The sequence below is a fragment of the Ambystoma mexicanum genome, chromosome 5q (genome assembly GCF_040938575.1).
Source record: "Ambystoma mexicanum isolate Mex_15411 chromosome 5q, UKY_AmexF1_1, whole genome shotgun sequence".
In the NCBI taxonomy this organism is placed as follows: domain Eukaryota; kingdom Metazoa; phylum Chordata; class Amphibia; order Caudata; family Ambystomatidae; genus Ambystoma; species Ambystoma mexicanum.
The window spans coordinates 497,379,447-497,394,194 of NC_090933.1; the positions used below are offsets into that span (position 1 = coordinate 497,379,447).

Sequence of the window (14,748 nt, forward strand, 5' to 3'; positions counted from 1 at the left end):
TGGAAGACAGCGAGTGCATTAACCAACCCAAAAGGCATGACCTGGTATTCGAAGTAACCATAAGGCATTCTGAATGCTGTCTTCCATTCATCGCCCTGACGTATGTGAAGAAGGTGGTATTACCATCGCAGGTCGACTTTTCTGAAGAGTACTGCCCCTTGAGCTGCCTCCAAGATGTCCTTGATCAATGGCATAGGATAGCAGTCTCGAATGGTGACTCTGTTGAGACCACGATGATCTATGCAAGGTCGCAGTTCCTTGGAGTCCTTTTTGGGGGCGAATAGAAAGGCTCCAGCTGACAACTTGGACTCTCTCAGGAGTCTGTTTTGCAGGTTATTCTCGAGATATTCCTTGGGCACCTCTTTCTCAGGCACCAACAATCAATGCATCCTCCCAAAAGGGACAGTAGCGCCAAGAGTCAGGTCAATATCGCTGTCTTCGGGTCAATGAGGAGGCAGTTCTTTGGGTGTCTTGTCCTCAAATACATCACAAAGGTCTTGCTACATGGTAGGTATGAGGTGAACCCCTAAGGTGGAAGACGACTCTTGTATGTTGGTGGCATTGATGGGTTCTTCACAACGCTTCAATAGACAGTGAGTGGTACAGTACTCAGATAGGAACTGAAGTGTGTTCTTAGTCCATTCACTGGAGGGATTATGCATATGAAGCCTGGGTATGCCTAAAATTATGGGGAAATGGGCAGTCCGAATGAAATCAACAGACAAGGTCTCATGGTGCTGATATCAACAACAATCGGTAGAGAACTATGTGTGACAGGACCAGAACTCAACGGCCGGCCATCGACTCCCTCGACTTCTTTTCTTCCCTTGGGATCTGTTCTTTATCGGCCCAAAGAGTGTCTATAAAGATGCTTGCTTTGCCACAGTCAAGAAGGGCAGTTATCTCCAATGGTGTTGTCTTAGGTAGCCATAAGGATACACAGAGTACCAGTAACCTGGAATGCTTCACTGTTGGGGGAATGGTGAAAGCAGTGGTGGGATTTTGGTTGCTACCCTGTATCGTAGTCCCCTCTAGTACCAGGGTCTTTTGTTTCTCTGTCTTCTTGGAAGGACATCGGGGCAGTCTCTTTGCAAATTTGCCTTGTAGCCACAATATAGGCAAATGCCTAGTTCTTTTCTTCTCCTTCTTTCGGTGGCAGTTAAGGGCCCCCAATCTGAGCCAATCTGAATTGTTTCCTTGTGGGAAGGTGTTTCAGAAGAAGGAGCAGAGGCTGGCGGTAGTAACCCATAAGGGAGTCCCTTGAACTTCTTTTGTTCCATTCGGGGCTCTTTTAGTTGGAATTCGATCTGAAGGACAACAGAGACCAGATCAGAGAAGGAGCCTGGCCGAGTGATGCAGGCCAATTCATCTTTGATGTCATTGTCCAATCCTCTCCGGAAAATGGCATGCTGGGCGGTTTCAGGCCACCCAGTTTCTGAAGCTATTCTATTAAAGGTGGATACCCAGTCAGATGTCTAAAAGGGTTTCATTGGCAGAATAGGCCACAAAGGGATAATATTGTAACATGGGATTAACCGATGTTACCAACGGGGTTGCCCATGAGAGAGCAATGCCAGTCATGTTGGAAATCATAAACCCAATCTGAGATCTATCAGTGGAAAAGGCTTTAGTCTGAAAGGTGAAATACACTGCACAAGCATCAAGGAATTCTTGCACCTGTTTTGGGGATCCGTTAAACTTCCCTGAGACCAGTCCCAGGAGTGGCAGATCCATTGGCTGAGCCTCTCTCGCTGTTAGACGTTGTCTTAATGCCGCATGTTCAGCTTTTAATGTCTGCACCTCCAAGGTAAGTCCTTGTACAGCAGAGTCCAACTCTTGATACTGTTCTAGGTTGGCCATCTCCTTTTCGCATTGCAAACTCTCAAAAATAACATTGGATGGCTCACCTTGTTCATATGCAAATACTTCAGGAGACTCCTCTTTCCACCATCGCCCCTTTTTCTCTCTGTCTGCTCTTCGATCCTTGAAGAGATACGGTCTGTCTCTGTTAGAGCTCACAGTTCCTGCACATAATTACACAAGACAAGCATATGGACCCCCCACAGGGACAACACTTTGGGGGAAAAGCCCAGATTGGGCAGAAAAAACCCTGATTTGTGCTAAAGCAGATCCTCTGATAAGCCAGGAAGAACAACCGAAGGACTGAAGAGGCAGGAAATAGGAAGCCAAAAAACATCTGATGCACCAGGATTCAGGGTTGCAACGCAATGCGCTGAGCATATACTGGAGTGAAAAGGACACCGGATCGCCATCTTGGAGAAGCACTAGACAGCTAACGTGGTTTGTAAACCCAGCATCGTAGCACACCCATGTGAGCACGTTTCCAATCTATTTCACAGTGACCAACGCTGTGTCATTACAGCAGCCTCTTTAACTCTCTTGTCTACCTGTAACCAACAGCAGCAACCCAATTTTGATTTTAGGACCCACTTCTCTCTTTCTTTGACAGTGTTTGTCAATATAGGTTGTGTCAACTTCAAAGAACATTTATAAACAGCAAGTTTCCCTTCCCCAACTTTGCCTTCATCTCTCTGCCAATGGTTAGCCAAAATAATTACCCAGAAACATTGGTGCCACTCTCTTGGCTTCAGGTCATCCTTGCACACTTGTATCTTAGTCAAGGTTGAATTTCTGTTAGGCTCACAGTATTGGTTAGATAGCTTTCTGGTTTTGTGAAAGGCCTCTTTCAGTCTTAATAGGTGAATACTCTTGGCCTGGGCAATGTTTGCTCTCTCTTCAACTGCAGATACAATGTTTAAGTACTTAAAAATTCTTTATAAGCAAATGTCATCTGAGTGAATACAGATTCAAAGTTCCTGTTCTCTGGAAAGTGAAATTAGGCACCTCGTTGGAGGTGTCTTCAGTCCAACCACTCGATAAAGGAGCCCCTCTCGCTCCTGAAATCAACAGTGTTACAACAACTCCTCACTTCAGTCTCTGACACACTTCGTGCATGGCAACCTCTGCAATTAGGACCACATGGGGAAAGGCAGCCTTCCTGCATGCCTTCGGCTGCGCAGCCTCTGCACCGCAGAGTATGGGAAATAGGACCCTCACAGAACAAGCAGGTGATATCTGCTGTGTCAGAGTTCCGGCATCCCTTTGGTGCTCCCACTTCTGCCTGGATTGCCAACACTGTGCTTTCTTCTTTCTGCCTCTGCTACTACTGCACAAACTCTGGTCAAAGTTCCAGCTCCTATCTCTTCCCTTTCCTATTGCCTGCACCTGAGGGGGTCTTTTATCCCTCTCAGGCTCCTTCAGATGTGGGCTATTAGGCTTAATTGCCTGACTACGACCACATTAGGCCTCTTCAGCCCTTTTCATCGTCCCAGCACTCATGGGATTATGGGACTTGTAGTCCCCAACAACAAAGTTAGTTCTTTTTTGTAACTTCTTTGTTTTAAAGGGGGAGTTGTTTTCCTTAAAATCATTTAATGATGAATCATTAAAATGTGTTGTTACAGAGGAAGACAATTTACTTCAGGCAATATTTCTGATTTCTTTTTCATTATAATTTTCGGAGGATTTTTTTTCTTGAATAACCTTACATTGGGCCTCATTATGAGGCCAGCGGTAAGGGGTTAACAGCACTGCTAAGGGTGCCGGTGCCATTAACCCCCTACCGCCGCATTCTGAGGTCCCTTAGCAGGTCCCACTAAGGCCAGCTGGTTTTACCAGCTGCCCTTAGCGGGAGCCGCTAAGGGAGCAGGGAGCTAATAACGGGCCCGCTATTTGCGTGCCCGTTATTAGCTCCTTCCCCATTCCCATTGAGCCCTATGGGGCCCCCAATGGGAATGGGGAATGGTTTTCAGAATGGGGACTTACCGGGTCCTCCAAGGTTGGAATGACCCGGTAAGTCCCCATTCCGACTACCCGGACACGACTTTGAAGGCTGCCATGGTGCTAACAGTAACATGGCTGCCTACAAAGTCGTAATGACCCCCCATTGTCTTTCTGTTATGACACTCTGTTCAGGTTTAAAGATATTATCGTTCAAAACTACAGATCTTATATGTGGTTCAGATACCTCATAATGACAATAGGCCGTCACTTGTTCTGGTAACTTTAAAAGGTTCTCCCATTCAAAGGACAAATGCTGTCTCAACCCACGGGATCTCCTCACCACTCTGAGCCTTGTCTCCTACAAGGTGATCCTCCCGCAGAACACCACCGCCAAGGTTAGGATCAGGCAGCATCTGCCTTTCCCATGCCACCCAGGAGGAGACTATATGCAGGGGTTTAGTGAGTGATCCATAGGATTATTCACAGCACTGAAACAAAACAATACATAGGTGGTTGAAAGACTTACCTAAGAAATATACATAATTGTGTCTCTTAATAGGGTAACCATCAAAAAGAAAAATATATGTTGCAAACATGGATAAACATAACTTATTTCAGCCCGCAAAATATTGAAACAAACACAAAGTAGAATTTAGAAAAATTGTCAGTGTCAAGCTTTAGCACAATGAGCAGCTGACTGTCTCAGGGTGAAATCATTTGAACATTGTTGCTTCTTGTTTCCAAAACCGTTCATCTCTGCAATCTAGTTTGTTTTGCCTCCAACTTATTGAATCAAGCATTACAAATCAGAAATTGGAAACATTGGCAAAGTGTCAATTTGTGGGCCCATGTTTTTTCACTAATATTTTGGCTTAGCCATCACATGAGTTGCCTGCACGCTCACCCTTGTAGTCAAGTCATGTGGGACCATTGTGTCTTCCAAGATTTTGCCCATCTGGCTGTAAAGTAGTATGCCCTCTGGTTGCCTCTGAGAAATAGGTCCATTTCTGTCTTGTACAGTTGGTTTATGAAGGATTAGGACCTCCATTTCAGCTCATTTGTTCCAACCTGATGCCCTTTTAGCCAATCCAATCCTAACAAGTGGGTGTCAACCATTCAATCAGCTGCACTGGTTTTCCTGTTAGTTTCTAATGAATTGAAGCCAATTTTACTTTGTCAGAAGAGCAAATTTAATCTGGTTCTCAGCCTAGAAAATTAGGCATGATTGTCTTCTAATTTAGAACCCATAACCAGTGATGGTCATTCCATTCTTTATTGACTGTCCATCATAGAGTGAACTGAACGGCTGCTACGCTGCCCATAGAAAAAACATTCCCAGCTGCTTCAGCTCATTTCAACATTGTGCAAGCCTGTCAATTCTATTTCTCATTCATTAACAAGTAAGTACCCCATATGTTAACTTAAACCACTTCATATTCAGACTTGTACAACCCCTAGTTATAAATGTAGCATATTAGCATCTGCTGCTATGACTGACTGTGCATAAGTGAGCATTTTTTCTTTGCACGATTTCACTTATTTCTCAGTTATTGTGCAACATGGATTTTGTTTAAACTAAGAATCATTTAACCTGACCATTTTACAATTTACAAAGCTGTTCTATGTGTGAGAATGTACATTTGTTTCTATTACAGTGTAATGAAGTGTTTGAAAATACAATTTGGATTTAACTAGGCATGTTGCCATGTTTTTCAAATGTATTTTTTGAGTTTCCACAATACTGTGAGAAAATATCAGATAATTTGCTATGAGCGCTCATGTTAGCAGAGCATAAAGCATTGCTTTGACAAAATAATGTGTATTTAACTACAAGCCAGAAATTAACACTATTTGTAGTTTCTCTATCTTGTATGCTTTCTACATAAAAAATAAGTAGTTTAAATACACCAAGCTTTATCTGTCAGCACCTTCTCAAGTAACTTGCAGTGAACACATTTCAACCCTATTATGCAATCCGAACGGGTTCAATAACGGTCTGAATATTTTCACTTGTGTTTAAAAAAAATCTGTTATAGCCAATAAGAAGGTTCCAGGAATGTGTGGCTTGACTTAGATTGCGGGCTGCTCAAATCACAGGTATATTTATGTGGTTTAGGATAACCTCCTCAGAGTCCTACTGGGCAACAGACCTAAAGTGCCATGCTTTGAAAACTAGAGGGTGTCTTGCATGTGTACAGTGTGAACATAGCACAGCCCTAGCCCGCAAGAAGACATTGATGACCTCTTCTCTGACTGAAGATTCTGGCTATGTGCTGTGATTTAGTGCAGTTTGAAGGGAGTCCTTCTCCAGCACTCGCTGTCTCACAAAATTCTTTGCAATTACCGTGCACCTATTCTTTGCAATTACCATGCACATAGATGTCACTTGGAAATGTATGAAGCACTTCCAAGCTTCACAACCACATTTCTTAGGCTTCTTTAAAAGGAACAGCTGTTTATTGCTATAATCCTGTTCTTTGAAGGACTAGGTTTCCAGAGAGTTGCATTAGATCTTTCTGTTACCTTTCTATTCAAATCTACCATCCCTGTTTTGACAGCAAGCTTGCTGACCAATTTAAAACATTTATATGCGCCATGTTTTTATTATGAAAATGTGTGGGACTAAGGGGCCGGCTTACATTACATAGATTTATTTTACTGTAGTGCAGAATGTAAAATGTTATCTTTCAAGAGTGTTTGAGGATTATTGTAAAAAAAACAATATATTGCAGTGGTGGGGGTGTGGCTGGGGTTTCTGAGCTTCTTAGATTAGTTTAATTCATGCATGTCCCACTGGATACACTTGCATATCAAAACGTCTCCAGAACTAACAAGTATTGTTAAAGCCAACAGTTTGGACATGTGTGTTGGCATGACATTGGCATTTGCCAGGCACTGCCATAATGAAACTTCTTGGCCAGAAGATGGCAACAGCTGCTTGAAAATGGTGTGCGTACCTAGGCATATAATGGCAGTGCCAGCAAATTCTTATATAATAGGCCTCATTATAAGTTTGGCGGTCTGGAAACAAGGGTGCTGGTAAGCTCACCGGCAACCTTGTTTCCGGACCGGCAAACTACAAGTCTGCCTGCTGGGGCCACAGGCCCAACAGATCTGACACTGCCGGGGGCAGCGGTTATGGTAGACAGACATTTCACAGGTGCAGCAGCACCGTTAACAACAGTGCCGGTGCTTCCATGTCCCCACTCCCATAGAGTCCCAATGGGGATTTAAAAATATACCGGCGCCTGACTTCCCAGCCCCCAGACTCGGAATGAGCCGGTGGCACCAGTAGGTCAGGTGCCGGTGAATCATTCTGAGTCCGGCGGCAACCCGCCGGTAGCACCAGCAGGATTACCGCTGGACTCGGATTACTACAAAGGAGCTAAACTTTTTGGCTTTTCCCAAGCTTGTTTTTAACAGGGATTAAGAGCAATGAAGAAATGTCAGGATATACATATTGATTATAAATCAAGTAGCTGAAGGCACACTTGATTAAGACATTTATATTACACCATTGCTGAATTAGAGTTGTAATTTGGCCATTATCTTTCAGAAGACTGCTTAGAAATAACAGTGGCAGCCACACGGGAGAAGGGTCAGGTAATGCTCACTTGCCAACAGATGTTGCTTTATATGTGACGGAAAACTAAAAACACGGTGAAAGAAGTTAATTCTAAAGCTGCTGCTAAGATTCAATTAATACATACATATACGACTTACAATTAATGGTCCTTGTGGAGCACTGGCAGGCACATTACATTTTGTTTCAGGGAGCAGTTTACCTCCTGCATCCTGTCCGGAATCACTCATTGTTATGCTCCTTAAAAAGATTAAGAAAGCAACCAGGTGTACATTGTGCAGCCCTATTATCCTGATTAGTGGAAAATCAAAAAGTGACTGTCAACCATCAGACTGCACGCAGCATAGAACCTTCAGTCTCACATACCCACACAGTGATAACTTCAATGAGGATATTAATAACTGATGCATCGAACTGGTGGGCATTGGACTGCGCTTAAGAAGAAATATGCTTGCCTAACAAAACAAAAATGTGGGTACACAAATATGTAGCTCACTGAGAATGACAAAAACTAAATCTACCAATTGTTATGTCATAAATGCTGCTCCGGGATTGATGGGTATAACACATAAAACCTGAGTATAAATAATATTGCAAATAGAGCATTAGGAAGTTGTGTAAATAGAATGTTCCCAACAATTATTGGCCCAGCAACAAAAAGCTTTGCAGAGTCATTTAAAGATTTTTTCAAATTTGTGTTCAAAGATGCCCCTAATTCCCTTTACCTTAACCAGAAGTTCTTTGTTTAAAACATTGTTGTTTTAATTTCACTGAATATGTATCATAAAGGATATTTGTATTGTTATATCCAATGATTTATTTTCACAAATAGGGAGGGAGAAATGTTGTAACAAAGGAATAGAAAATGCAGGTTACCTATTGGCTAGAGGGCAGGTTCCCCAAGAATTCTGTTACTCGGAATTAGAAATATGATCAAGTAGTCCATTGGATGCTGATTATAAGGTTGGCCTGTATGAGACACTGCTTGAAAACAAACAGAGAAAGAGAGATGGCTTGCAAGGGAGCACATATCATATTAATCTACTGATTATAATTTGCATTGATGTGATCATTGGCTCTGCAGACACTTAGCTGGATGTATGGATGAATGTCTGTGGTACCGCTGCCTGGTTATTCAAATCATACTTCATAAATAGTGAACTGAAATACACAGATCCTCTGAGCAAATGTTGTGAGCTAGTATAACATCTCTTGCCTTAAATCAGTGTTTGGGGCCTTCAATGAGGGTTCTGCACTACTGCTCACAACCTCAAATGGAGAGTAAGAGAGAGATAGATCGCAAGATCTCATGAGAGCAGTTGCATACCATGGGCACATCTGCATAGCATTGTGTTGGTCGGCAGGTATCACACAATGTGATACAAATAGTTAATCCAGACGGCCGGATTTATTACGAATTGTACTGGAAAAATGAGGCGCTGTCCATGAACATCTAAGATTTGCACCTGCTACCTTACCTTTGTTTAACAAAGCATAAAACTGAAGCAAATCAGGAGAGGCCTTTAACATCCTTGAGATGCTCATGTGACTGACTAAGGTTTGCTCACAGGATTCTCAGGGATGGTTCAGGTGTATCCAAATTTGCTCACATTTTTGGGCTTTGGAAAACAAGTTTAAGCTAGCAGGTGGAAATCTAAATATAAACATCCATTCGAGATGCGGGACATAATGCTACAATCATCCTCTTTTTGCTCAACCTATCTGTCTAAGGATTTGTCGGTTTTGATTTGTATACTTTTCAAGTCTTCTCTATAAAAAAGGAGTACCTTTGAACAGCAATCAGGGGGTATGTAGGGGAAAGGATTAGAGGGCAAGTGGGTCATGATGATTTGCCAGGTCCCGGCAGGTGGAAAGAGAGGTTGATGGACAGGAAACTGGAGAGGTTGTTGTCTGAGCTTGCACAGATTTTGTTAACATTTGAAGACCCGTGAAACTCTTTAATTTCATTGTCTCTGGGCCCTTCAGAAGAGACTACTTCAATTGCATTGTAGGGCAATCCTGCTGTAGAATCTGTATGCCCTGTATGGCCCAGGCCCAATCCCTGCTCTGACATCTTCAGAATCTACAGTCACAGAAGTAGACATTCTTTGGCTATGTACCTCACCTTATGTTTTGCTTGGAGGTTGATTTCGTTTGACAAACTATCTTTTGTTTATTTATGTAGGTCATTGCGTATGGCTTCCAACAAATCGTAGCACTATACAGCTAACACATTATCTGTATTTGTAGCTTTTGAATAAAAAGCATACTGCTAGATTGAACAAGGTGGCCACATGAATACACCATAAAAATAAAAACAATCATGAAAACCCTGTAGAAACAACAGTTAACTTCAGTCAGCAAAATGCAACCACTCGCTTTTCCACTGCATTCTAAAGTCAGGTGGTGCTTTCAAACCAAAGTTGCAAGAAGAACTGCACAAAAGAATATTTCTTCAATACACTACAGCTGGGGAGATGTGTGTTCAAGTGCCTGAGTTACAGGCTGCAGTACAGGAGTTACAGGCTGGTTTCGAATTCTTGCTTCATCACTCAATCAAAGTGTGTGTTCCCGGGAAAATCCTTTTATCTCACTGTGCCTTATCTGCCACAATTAGAAGTCCATACAATAATTTAGCTCACACTGTCCACTACTTCAAAAAGTCTCAATTATGATACCATCCTTTATATAGAAGGAAAAAAAATAACAGTGACCATTCATATATTGTACCTCACATGGTTTATTCGAGACTTGCTTTGCTCCTAGCAACTTATTTTAATGTAACTGTTCATGATTCTCTCAAGTATCAATGACTCATTCTGTACCATTACTTTCGATGATGTCACTACTTATGCAAATCAGGGGGGCCTGGAAAGCTTTTGCCACTCCGGGCCCTGCAAATCCTTGGGTCCGCCATGGGACACAGTGTTGAAGTGATAGCAAAACAGAGACCCATCACCTGGCCGAACTTTCACTTTATCGCCCCACTTCATAGATACTACTGTCTTTCCTCCCCTAGTCATTACCTCTCTTGGCCACTAATCCAATGTTTATGCACATTTCAATGCTTTAAGATCTGAGTGCAACAGAACATGTCTGACGCTCCATAATCACACAAATAAAAGCAAGCACATACCTGACTAATGAACAGACCATAAATACGCAGAAAGCGTGTAGGCGGGCTCAGGATCTCTATGCCTGATTAATGTAGGCATTTGGTGTCCAAAATCTTTGAGTTCCAGTCATATAATGCCGCTTTACTTTTCCAAAAAAGTCCCTCACTGTGCCAGTCTCGTGACTCTAAAACATCTCCATTTATTTTTTCTCTAATTTGAAAGAAATGTTGAGTTGTTAAACCCTATCTGAGAATTGAACCTTCGATGGGAGTTGGGTTCCTTATTTCTATCGTTATTCATGGTGAAATTAAAACATAACATTACTGATCAGACCCTTACTATGGGGACACCATCCAATGCACCTTTAATAATACTAATAATAATGTATTTCTTATATAGCGCTACACACCCCTAGGTCCCAGAGTGCTGAAATAACAGAAGACTTTGTTATCCCACAGAGTGGTACTCAATTTATCGACCGCGGAAGGATGAAAGGCTGAATTGACCCTGCCACAGCAGGCTGCGCACAGATATCAGGGGCGAGCGCTTAGCTCACTGTGCTATCTGACAGCTAGAGATACTACTATTCACACATTATAAATAAGAGTTTGGTATTATCTACTGCTCTTTTTGAAGATGGATACCTCACAACACTATTATTAAAGCAGAAATAGTTGAAGTGTTGTAGTGACCTGGTTGCCATGGTAAAACAATTAATAGAATAGAAGCTCAATGACAGCCTTAGAACGTGCTTATAGACTTTGAAGGCCAAATCCAACATAGTAATCATGATATTCCCAATGAATGTTCATGAACTAAATGTAATTCTATGGGTCTGAATTGGGTATATTTGCATAATTTGGGTTATTCTGGAAAAACTGTCTAGGTGCGCAATCACCGAGAATCCAGGGTTTAGGGAAAGACAAGCCTTTCTCAAATGCTGTAGCCCTCGTAAAACGCCAAATCCTGGTTGAAAAACGAAAGCATTTCTTGGACAGTAGTCAAAATTAATAAGAAAAAAGGCAACAATGGAATTTGGGATTATCCTTGAAAACATACTTACCGAAGATTAGGTAGATTATTCCAACAGTGATGTCAGCGGACTCTGGAATGTTTGAGTAGAAGGTTGTGTTACCCCGAGATGAGAGCATCTAAAAAACAGTAAACTGTGACTACTTATCATGTTAGAATAACAAAGAAAGCGCTCTGAAAATTAACTACAAACATACTACTTCATTCAAAAAAATGTTTCTTTTGTTATTAGTTTGTAAATAAAGTACCATATGGTTGCCCCTAATAATTAAAAGTACTAGTCATATAAAATGGCAGTTATAGAAAGATAGAGGTATGACTACATGGCTTAAACACTTGTAAACAATTGACTTACAGAGTATGAGTTTCCAGGAGTGAAACAAGACAAAAGTGACTGGTTAACCCACATGACCAAGTATATAGTATTAGGAATGATTAAGAGGCAGGTGACTTCCACTCCTGCTTTTGAAACTCTCTTTCTGGAGGGTTGAAGCTAGCTTCCTTATCACTCATGTTCCACCACAAAACCTGTTTTACTGACACATTTGATTCCTTGGGAAATTTTCGGGCACTGGAAAGTTTTCCTTGAAAATGCCCAAGTACAGGTAGTTAAAAAAGCTTACATTAAAATGGCAAAGTCTATTTAAGCTCTATGACAGGGGTACTGTTATGAAAATGCTGGCACCACGCAGTAGACATAAAGCCACTGTTCGAGCAACCAGTCCTTAACTGATTGTAATGTATGTATTCTTTCATTTTAAGGGAAATAACTCCTTTTTTGTCGTTTTTTAACTGTGGAAAATACCCAGTTGTAATATGAATTAATTGTTGTAATGATTGGAATTTTTATTTTAACTTGATATGGTTTTATTTTTGTAAAAAGCTGTCAATTTGGCTAAATGCAATACAAAAATAAAAAAAAATTAAAACATCAAGTCAGTATTTATCACCAAAATAGATGAAGTACATCGGGAAGCCTCCATCCTTCACCACCACCAACGGACCCCTCTGGAGCCTTTCCATGTTCTACGTGGTATCATGTTATTATGATCGACCTATTATCCGCAGACCCTCACACTCTAACGGCATGTCATACGAGAAATCCCAACCTCTCTTCCTTTATCACTTGCAAAGGGATCCTCAAGGGGAAGGCCTAAGTTTTACTACCCTATTCAGATTCCATACTCTCTATGCACCACACATCTCAATACCTTCTCCACCCTCCCCGGGTCACCCAGAAGCATGGACCCTTTATTTTTTATCACATCACTGCCTTCCTTATTCTCATGAAGTCACTCTCTTCCACATCTGGCTTTTAAAATCCTTCTTGTGAACCCAGTCACCCTTCATCTTTTCTGTTACCTGTATTTTCTCTCCCACACGTTCAACATTCATTGCTACTGCCATTGCATGTCCCAACCACAGTGGACACAGTCTGGTATCCCTTCCGACCTCTTATGAGTTCAAAGAGATTTGCTCCAGTAGTAGCATGCAGTCTCAAGGCAGTCACCCTCTCCGAAACAGATTTGGGGTACCACTACTCTTCCCGAGTGTTACAATAGCTCTCCATCCACACCTAACTCATCTCTCACCTCCCAGTACTTCCTTCGCTCCCCCACGAGGGAACTCTTGCTCGGCCACTGGTTTTTCACATACTTTATCTCAGCTATGGGACTACACGAAAATATCGTTAAAAAACACGAATGGTTGAAATGATCGGATTTCGGCTGCACAAAAATTACATAAAACCGAAAATGCTGAACATTTCAACCATTTGGTTCTCATTATAGTGAATAAGTGAAGAAGGGGTTGCAGGGGTGTCCCCTGCACCCTTGTTTGACATAATTCAATCAGGGCTTTTGGGGTTGTCCCCACCATCAAAAACAACAATGATTTTTAATAAAAAAAGAAAAAGAAAAGTACCCTGCAACCCATCCACGGAAGTGAAGGGAACTGGCGAGGGTGGGACTCGGCGGCACACAGCGAAGTGTGCCTCCAAACGGTAAGTGAGAGGATTGGGGAGTGGGGTCTATAAAAGCCATTTAGCTGTGTGGTTCTTATTTCGAATGCAAACGTTTCGAATTCGACATTTTCGTCTTCGAAATGTTTGTATTCGAAATAATAACGTACACCCCCAGCTATCCCACCAATGTCTTCTTTCACTGGTCCCACCCATTCATTTTGCCCGATCACACCATCATGGATCATAAAAAACAACTCCATCCATTTGCCACTACCACCTTCTCCCCTTAAATTGAGACGGGTGGTCTGCAAAGCCATGTTCACATTCTTTTACTATCTCTACATGAAAACTGTGACATTGCTTCTGCGTTATCCAACTTGCCATCCGTCCAGACACTTTGCCCAACCCTCTAGACTCAAAAATTAATTTCAAAGGTTTGTGATCAGTTCTAAGGATGAACTCTGATTCCCACACAAACATACTGAATTTCTCTATGGCCCAATGACACCCCAATACCTTGTTCTTCATTGCTAATTATCATTTCATGGGCACCTTCAATAGTCTCTATGCTTGTGCAATCTCAATCTCCTCACCCAAATCTCCCCCTTGAGATCGCATGGCACCCAATTCTACTTTGTTTTTTTCTGATTAGGAAATGACAACATCTCCTTCTTTATCTGACTTTCTCGCATTAGGTTTTAGTGATGGATTCATATATTTCTTCACTTTTAGATTTCAATAACAGTATCTATTTAGGACTTCCCAAATATTTGATTTCTCGAAATGTACAAAACGTTGCAAGTAGAACTCTACTGGAAAGAAAAAATATGACCATATCTCCCCGTTACTGCACCCTCTACATTGGCTCTCTGTAAAAATATATATATATGTATATATATATATATTCAAGAGCATTTGCTTGGTTTTTAAAAAGTCTTCAATTTACAATTGAATACATTAAGCCTGCATGCATTGACCCAATTCTTAAGATCTAATGAGGACAGGCAGCTTGTCATACTTAGACATTGGAAAGAAATGTAGAGGGGGCATTCTTTTGCAGGTCAGGCAGCAAACACCTGGAACACATTACCATCCTCCCTCCAGAGAGAGTCTACTCTACTGACGTTCTAGAAACAGCTCAAAAACCTCCTTTTCAATTTGACTCAGCCTAATGGTACTCTTGATCCTTCCGACTCATTCATTTGATAGTGTTATGATGCATTTGGGGGACTGCTGCAATTTATAAAACT

At 41.7% G+C, this 14,748-nt stretch overlaps 1 protein-coding gene across 1 annotated transcript in view; it reads right to left on the reverse strand.

Moving 5' to 3' along the window:
- Positions 1–14,748, reverse strand: part of LOC138497466 (opsin-5-like) — a 973,497-nt gene that overhangs the window by 471,767 nt on the left and 486,982 nt on the right. Inside the window, exon 2 of the mRNA XM_069620964.1 lies at positions 11,567–11,654. Within this exon, the coding sequence (XP_069477065.1) occupies positions 11,567–11,654 (88 nt within the window). The remainder of the gene's footprint in view (positions 1–11,566; positions 11,655–14,748) is intronic.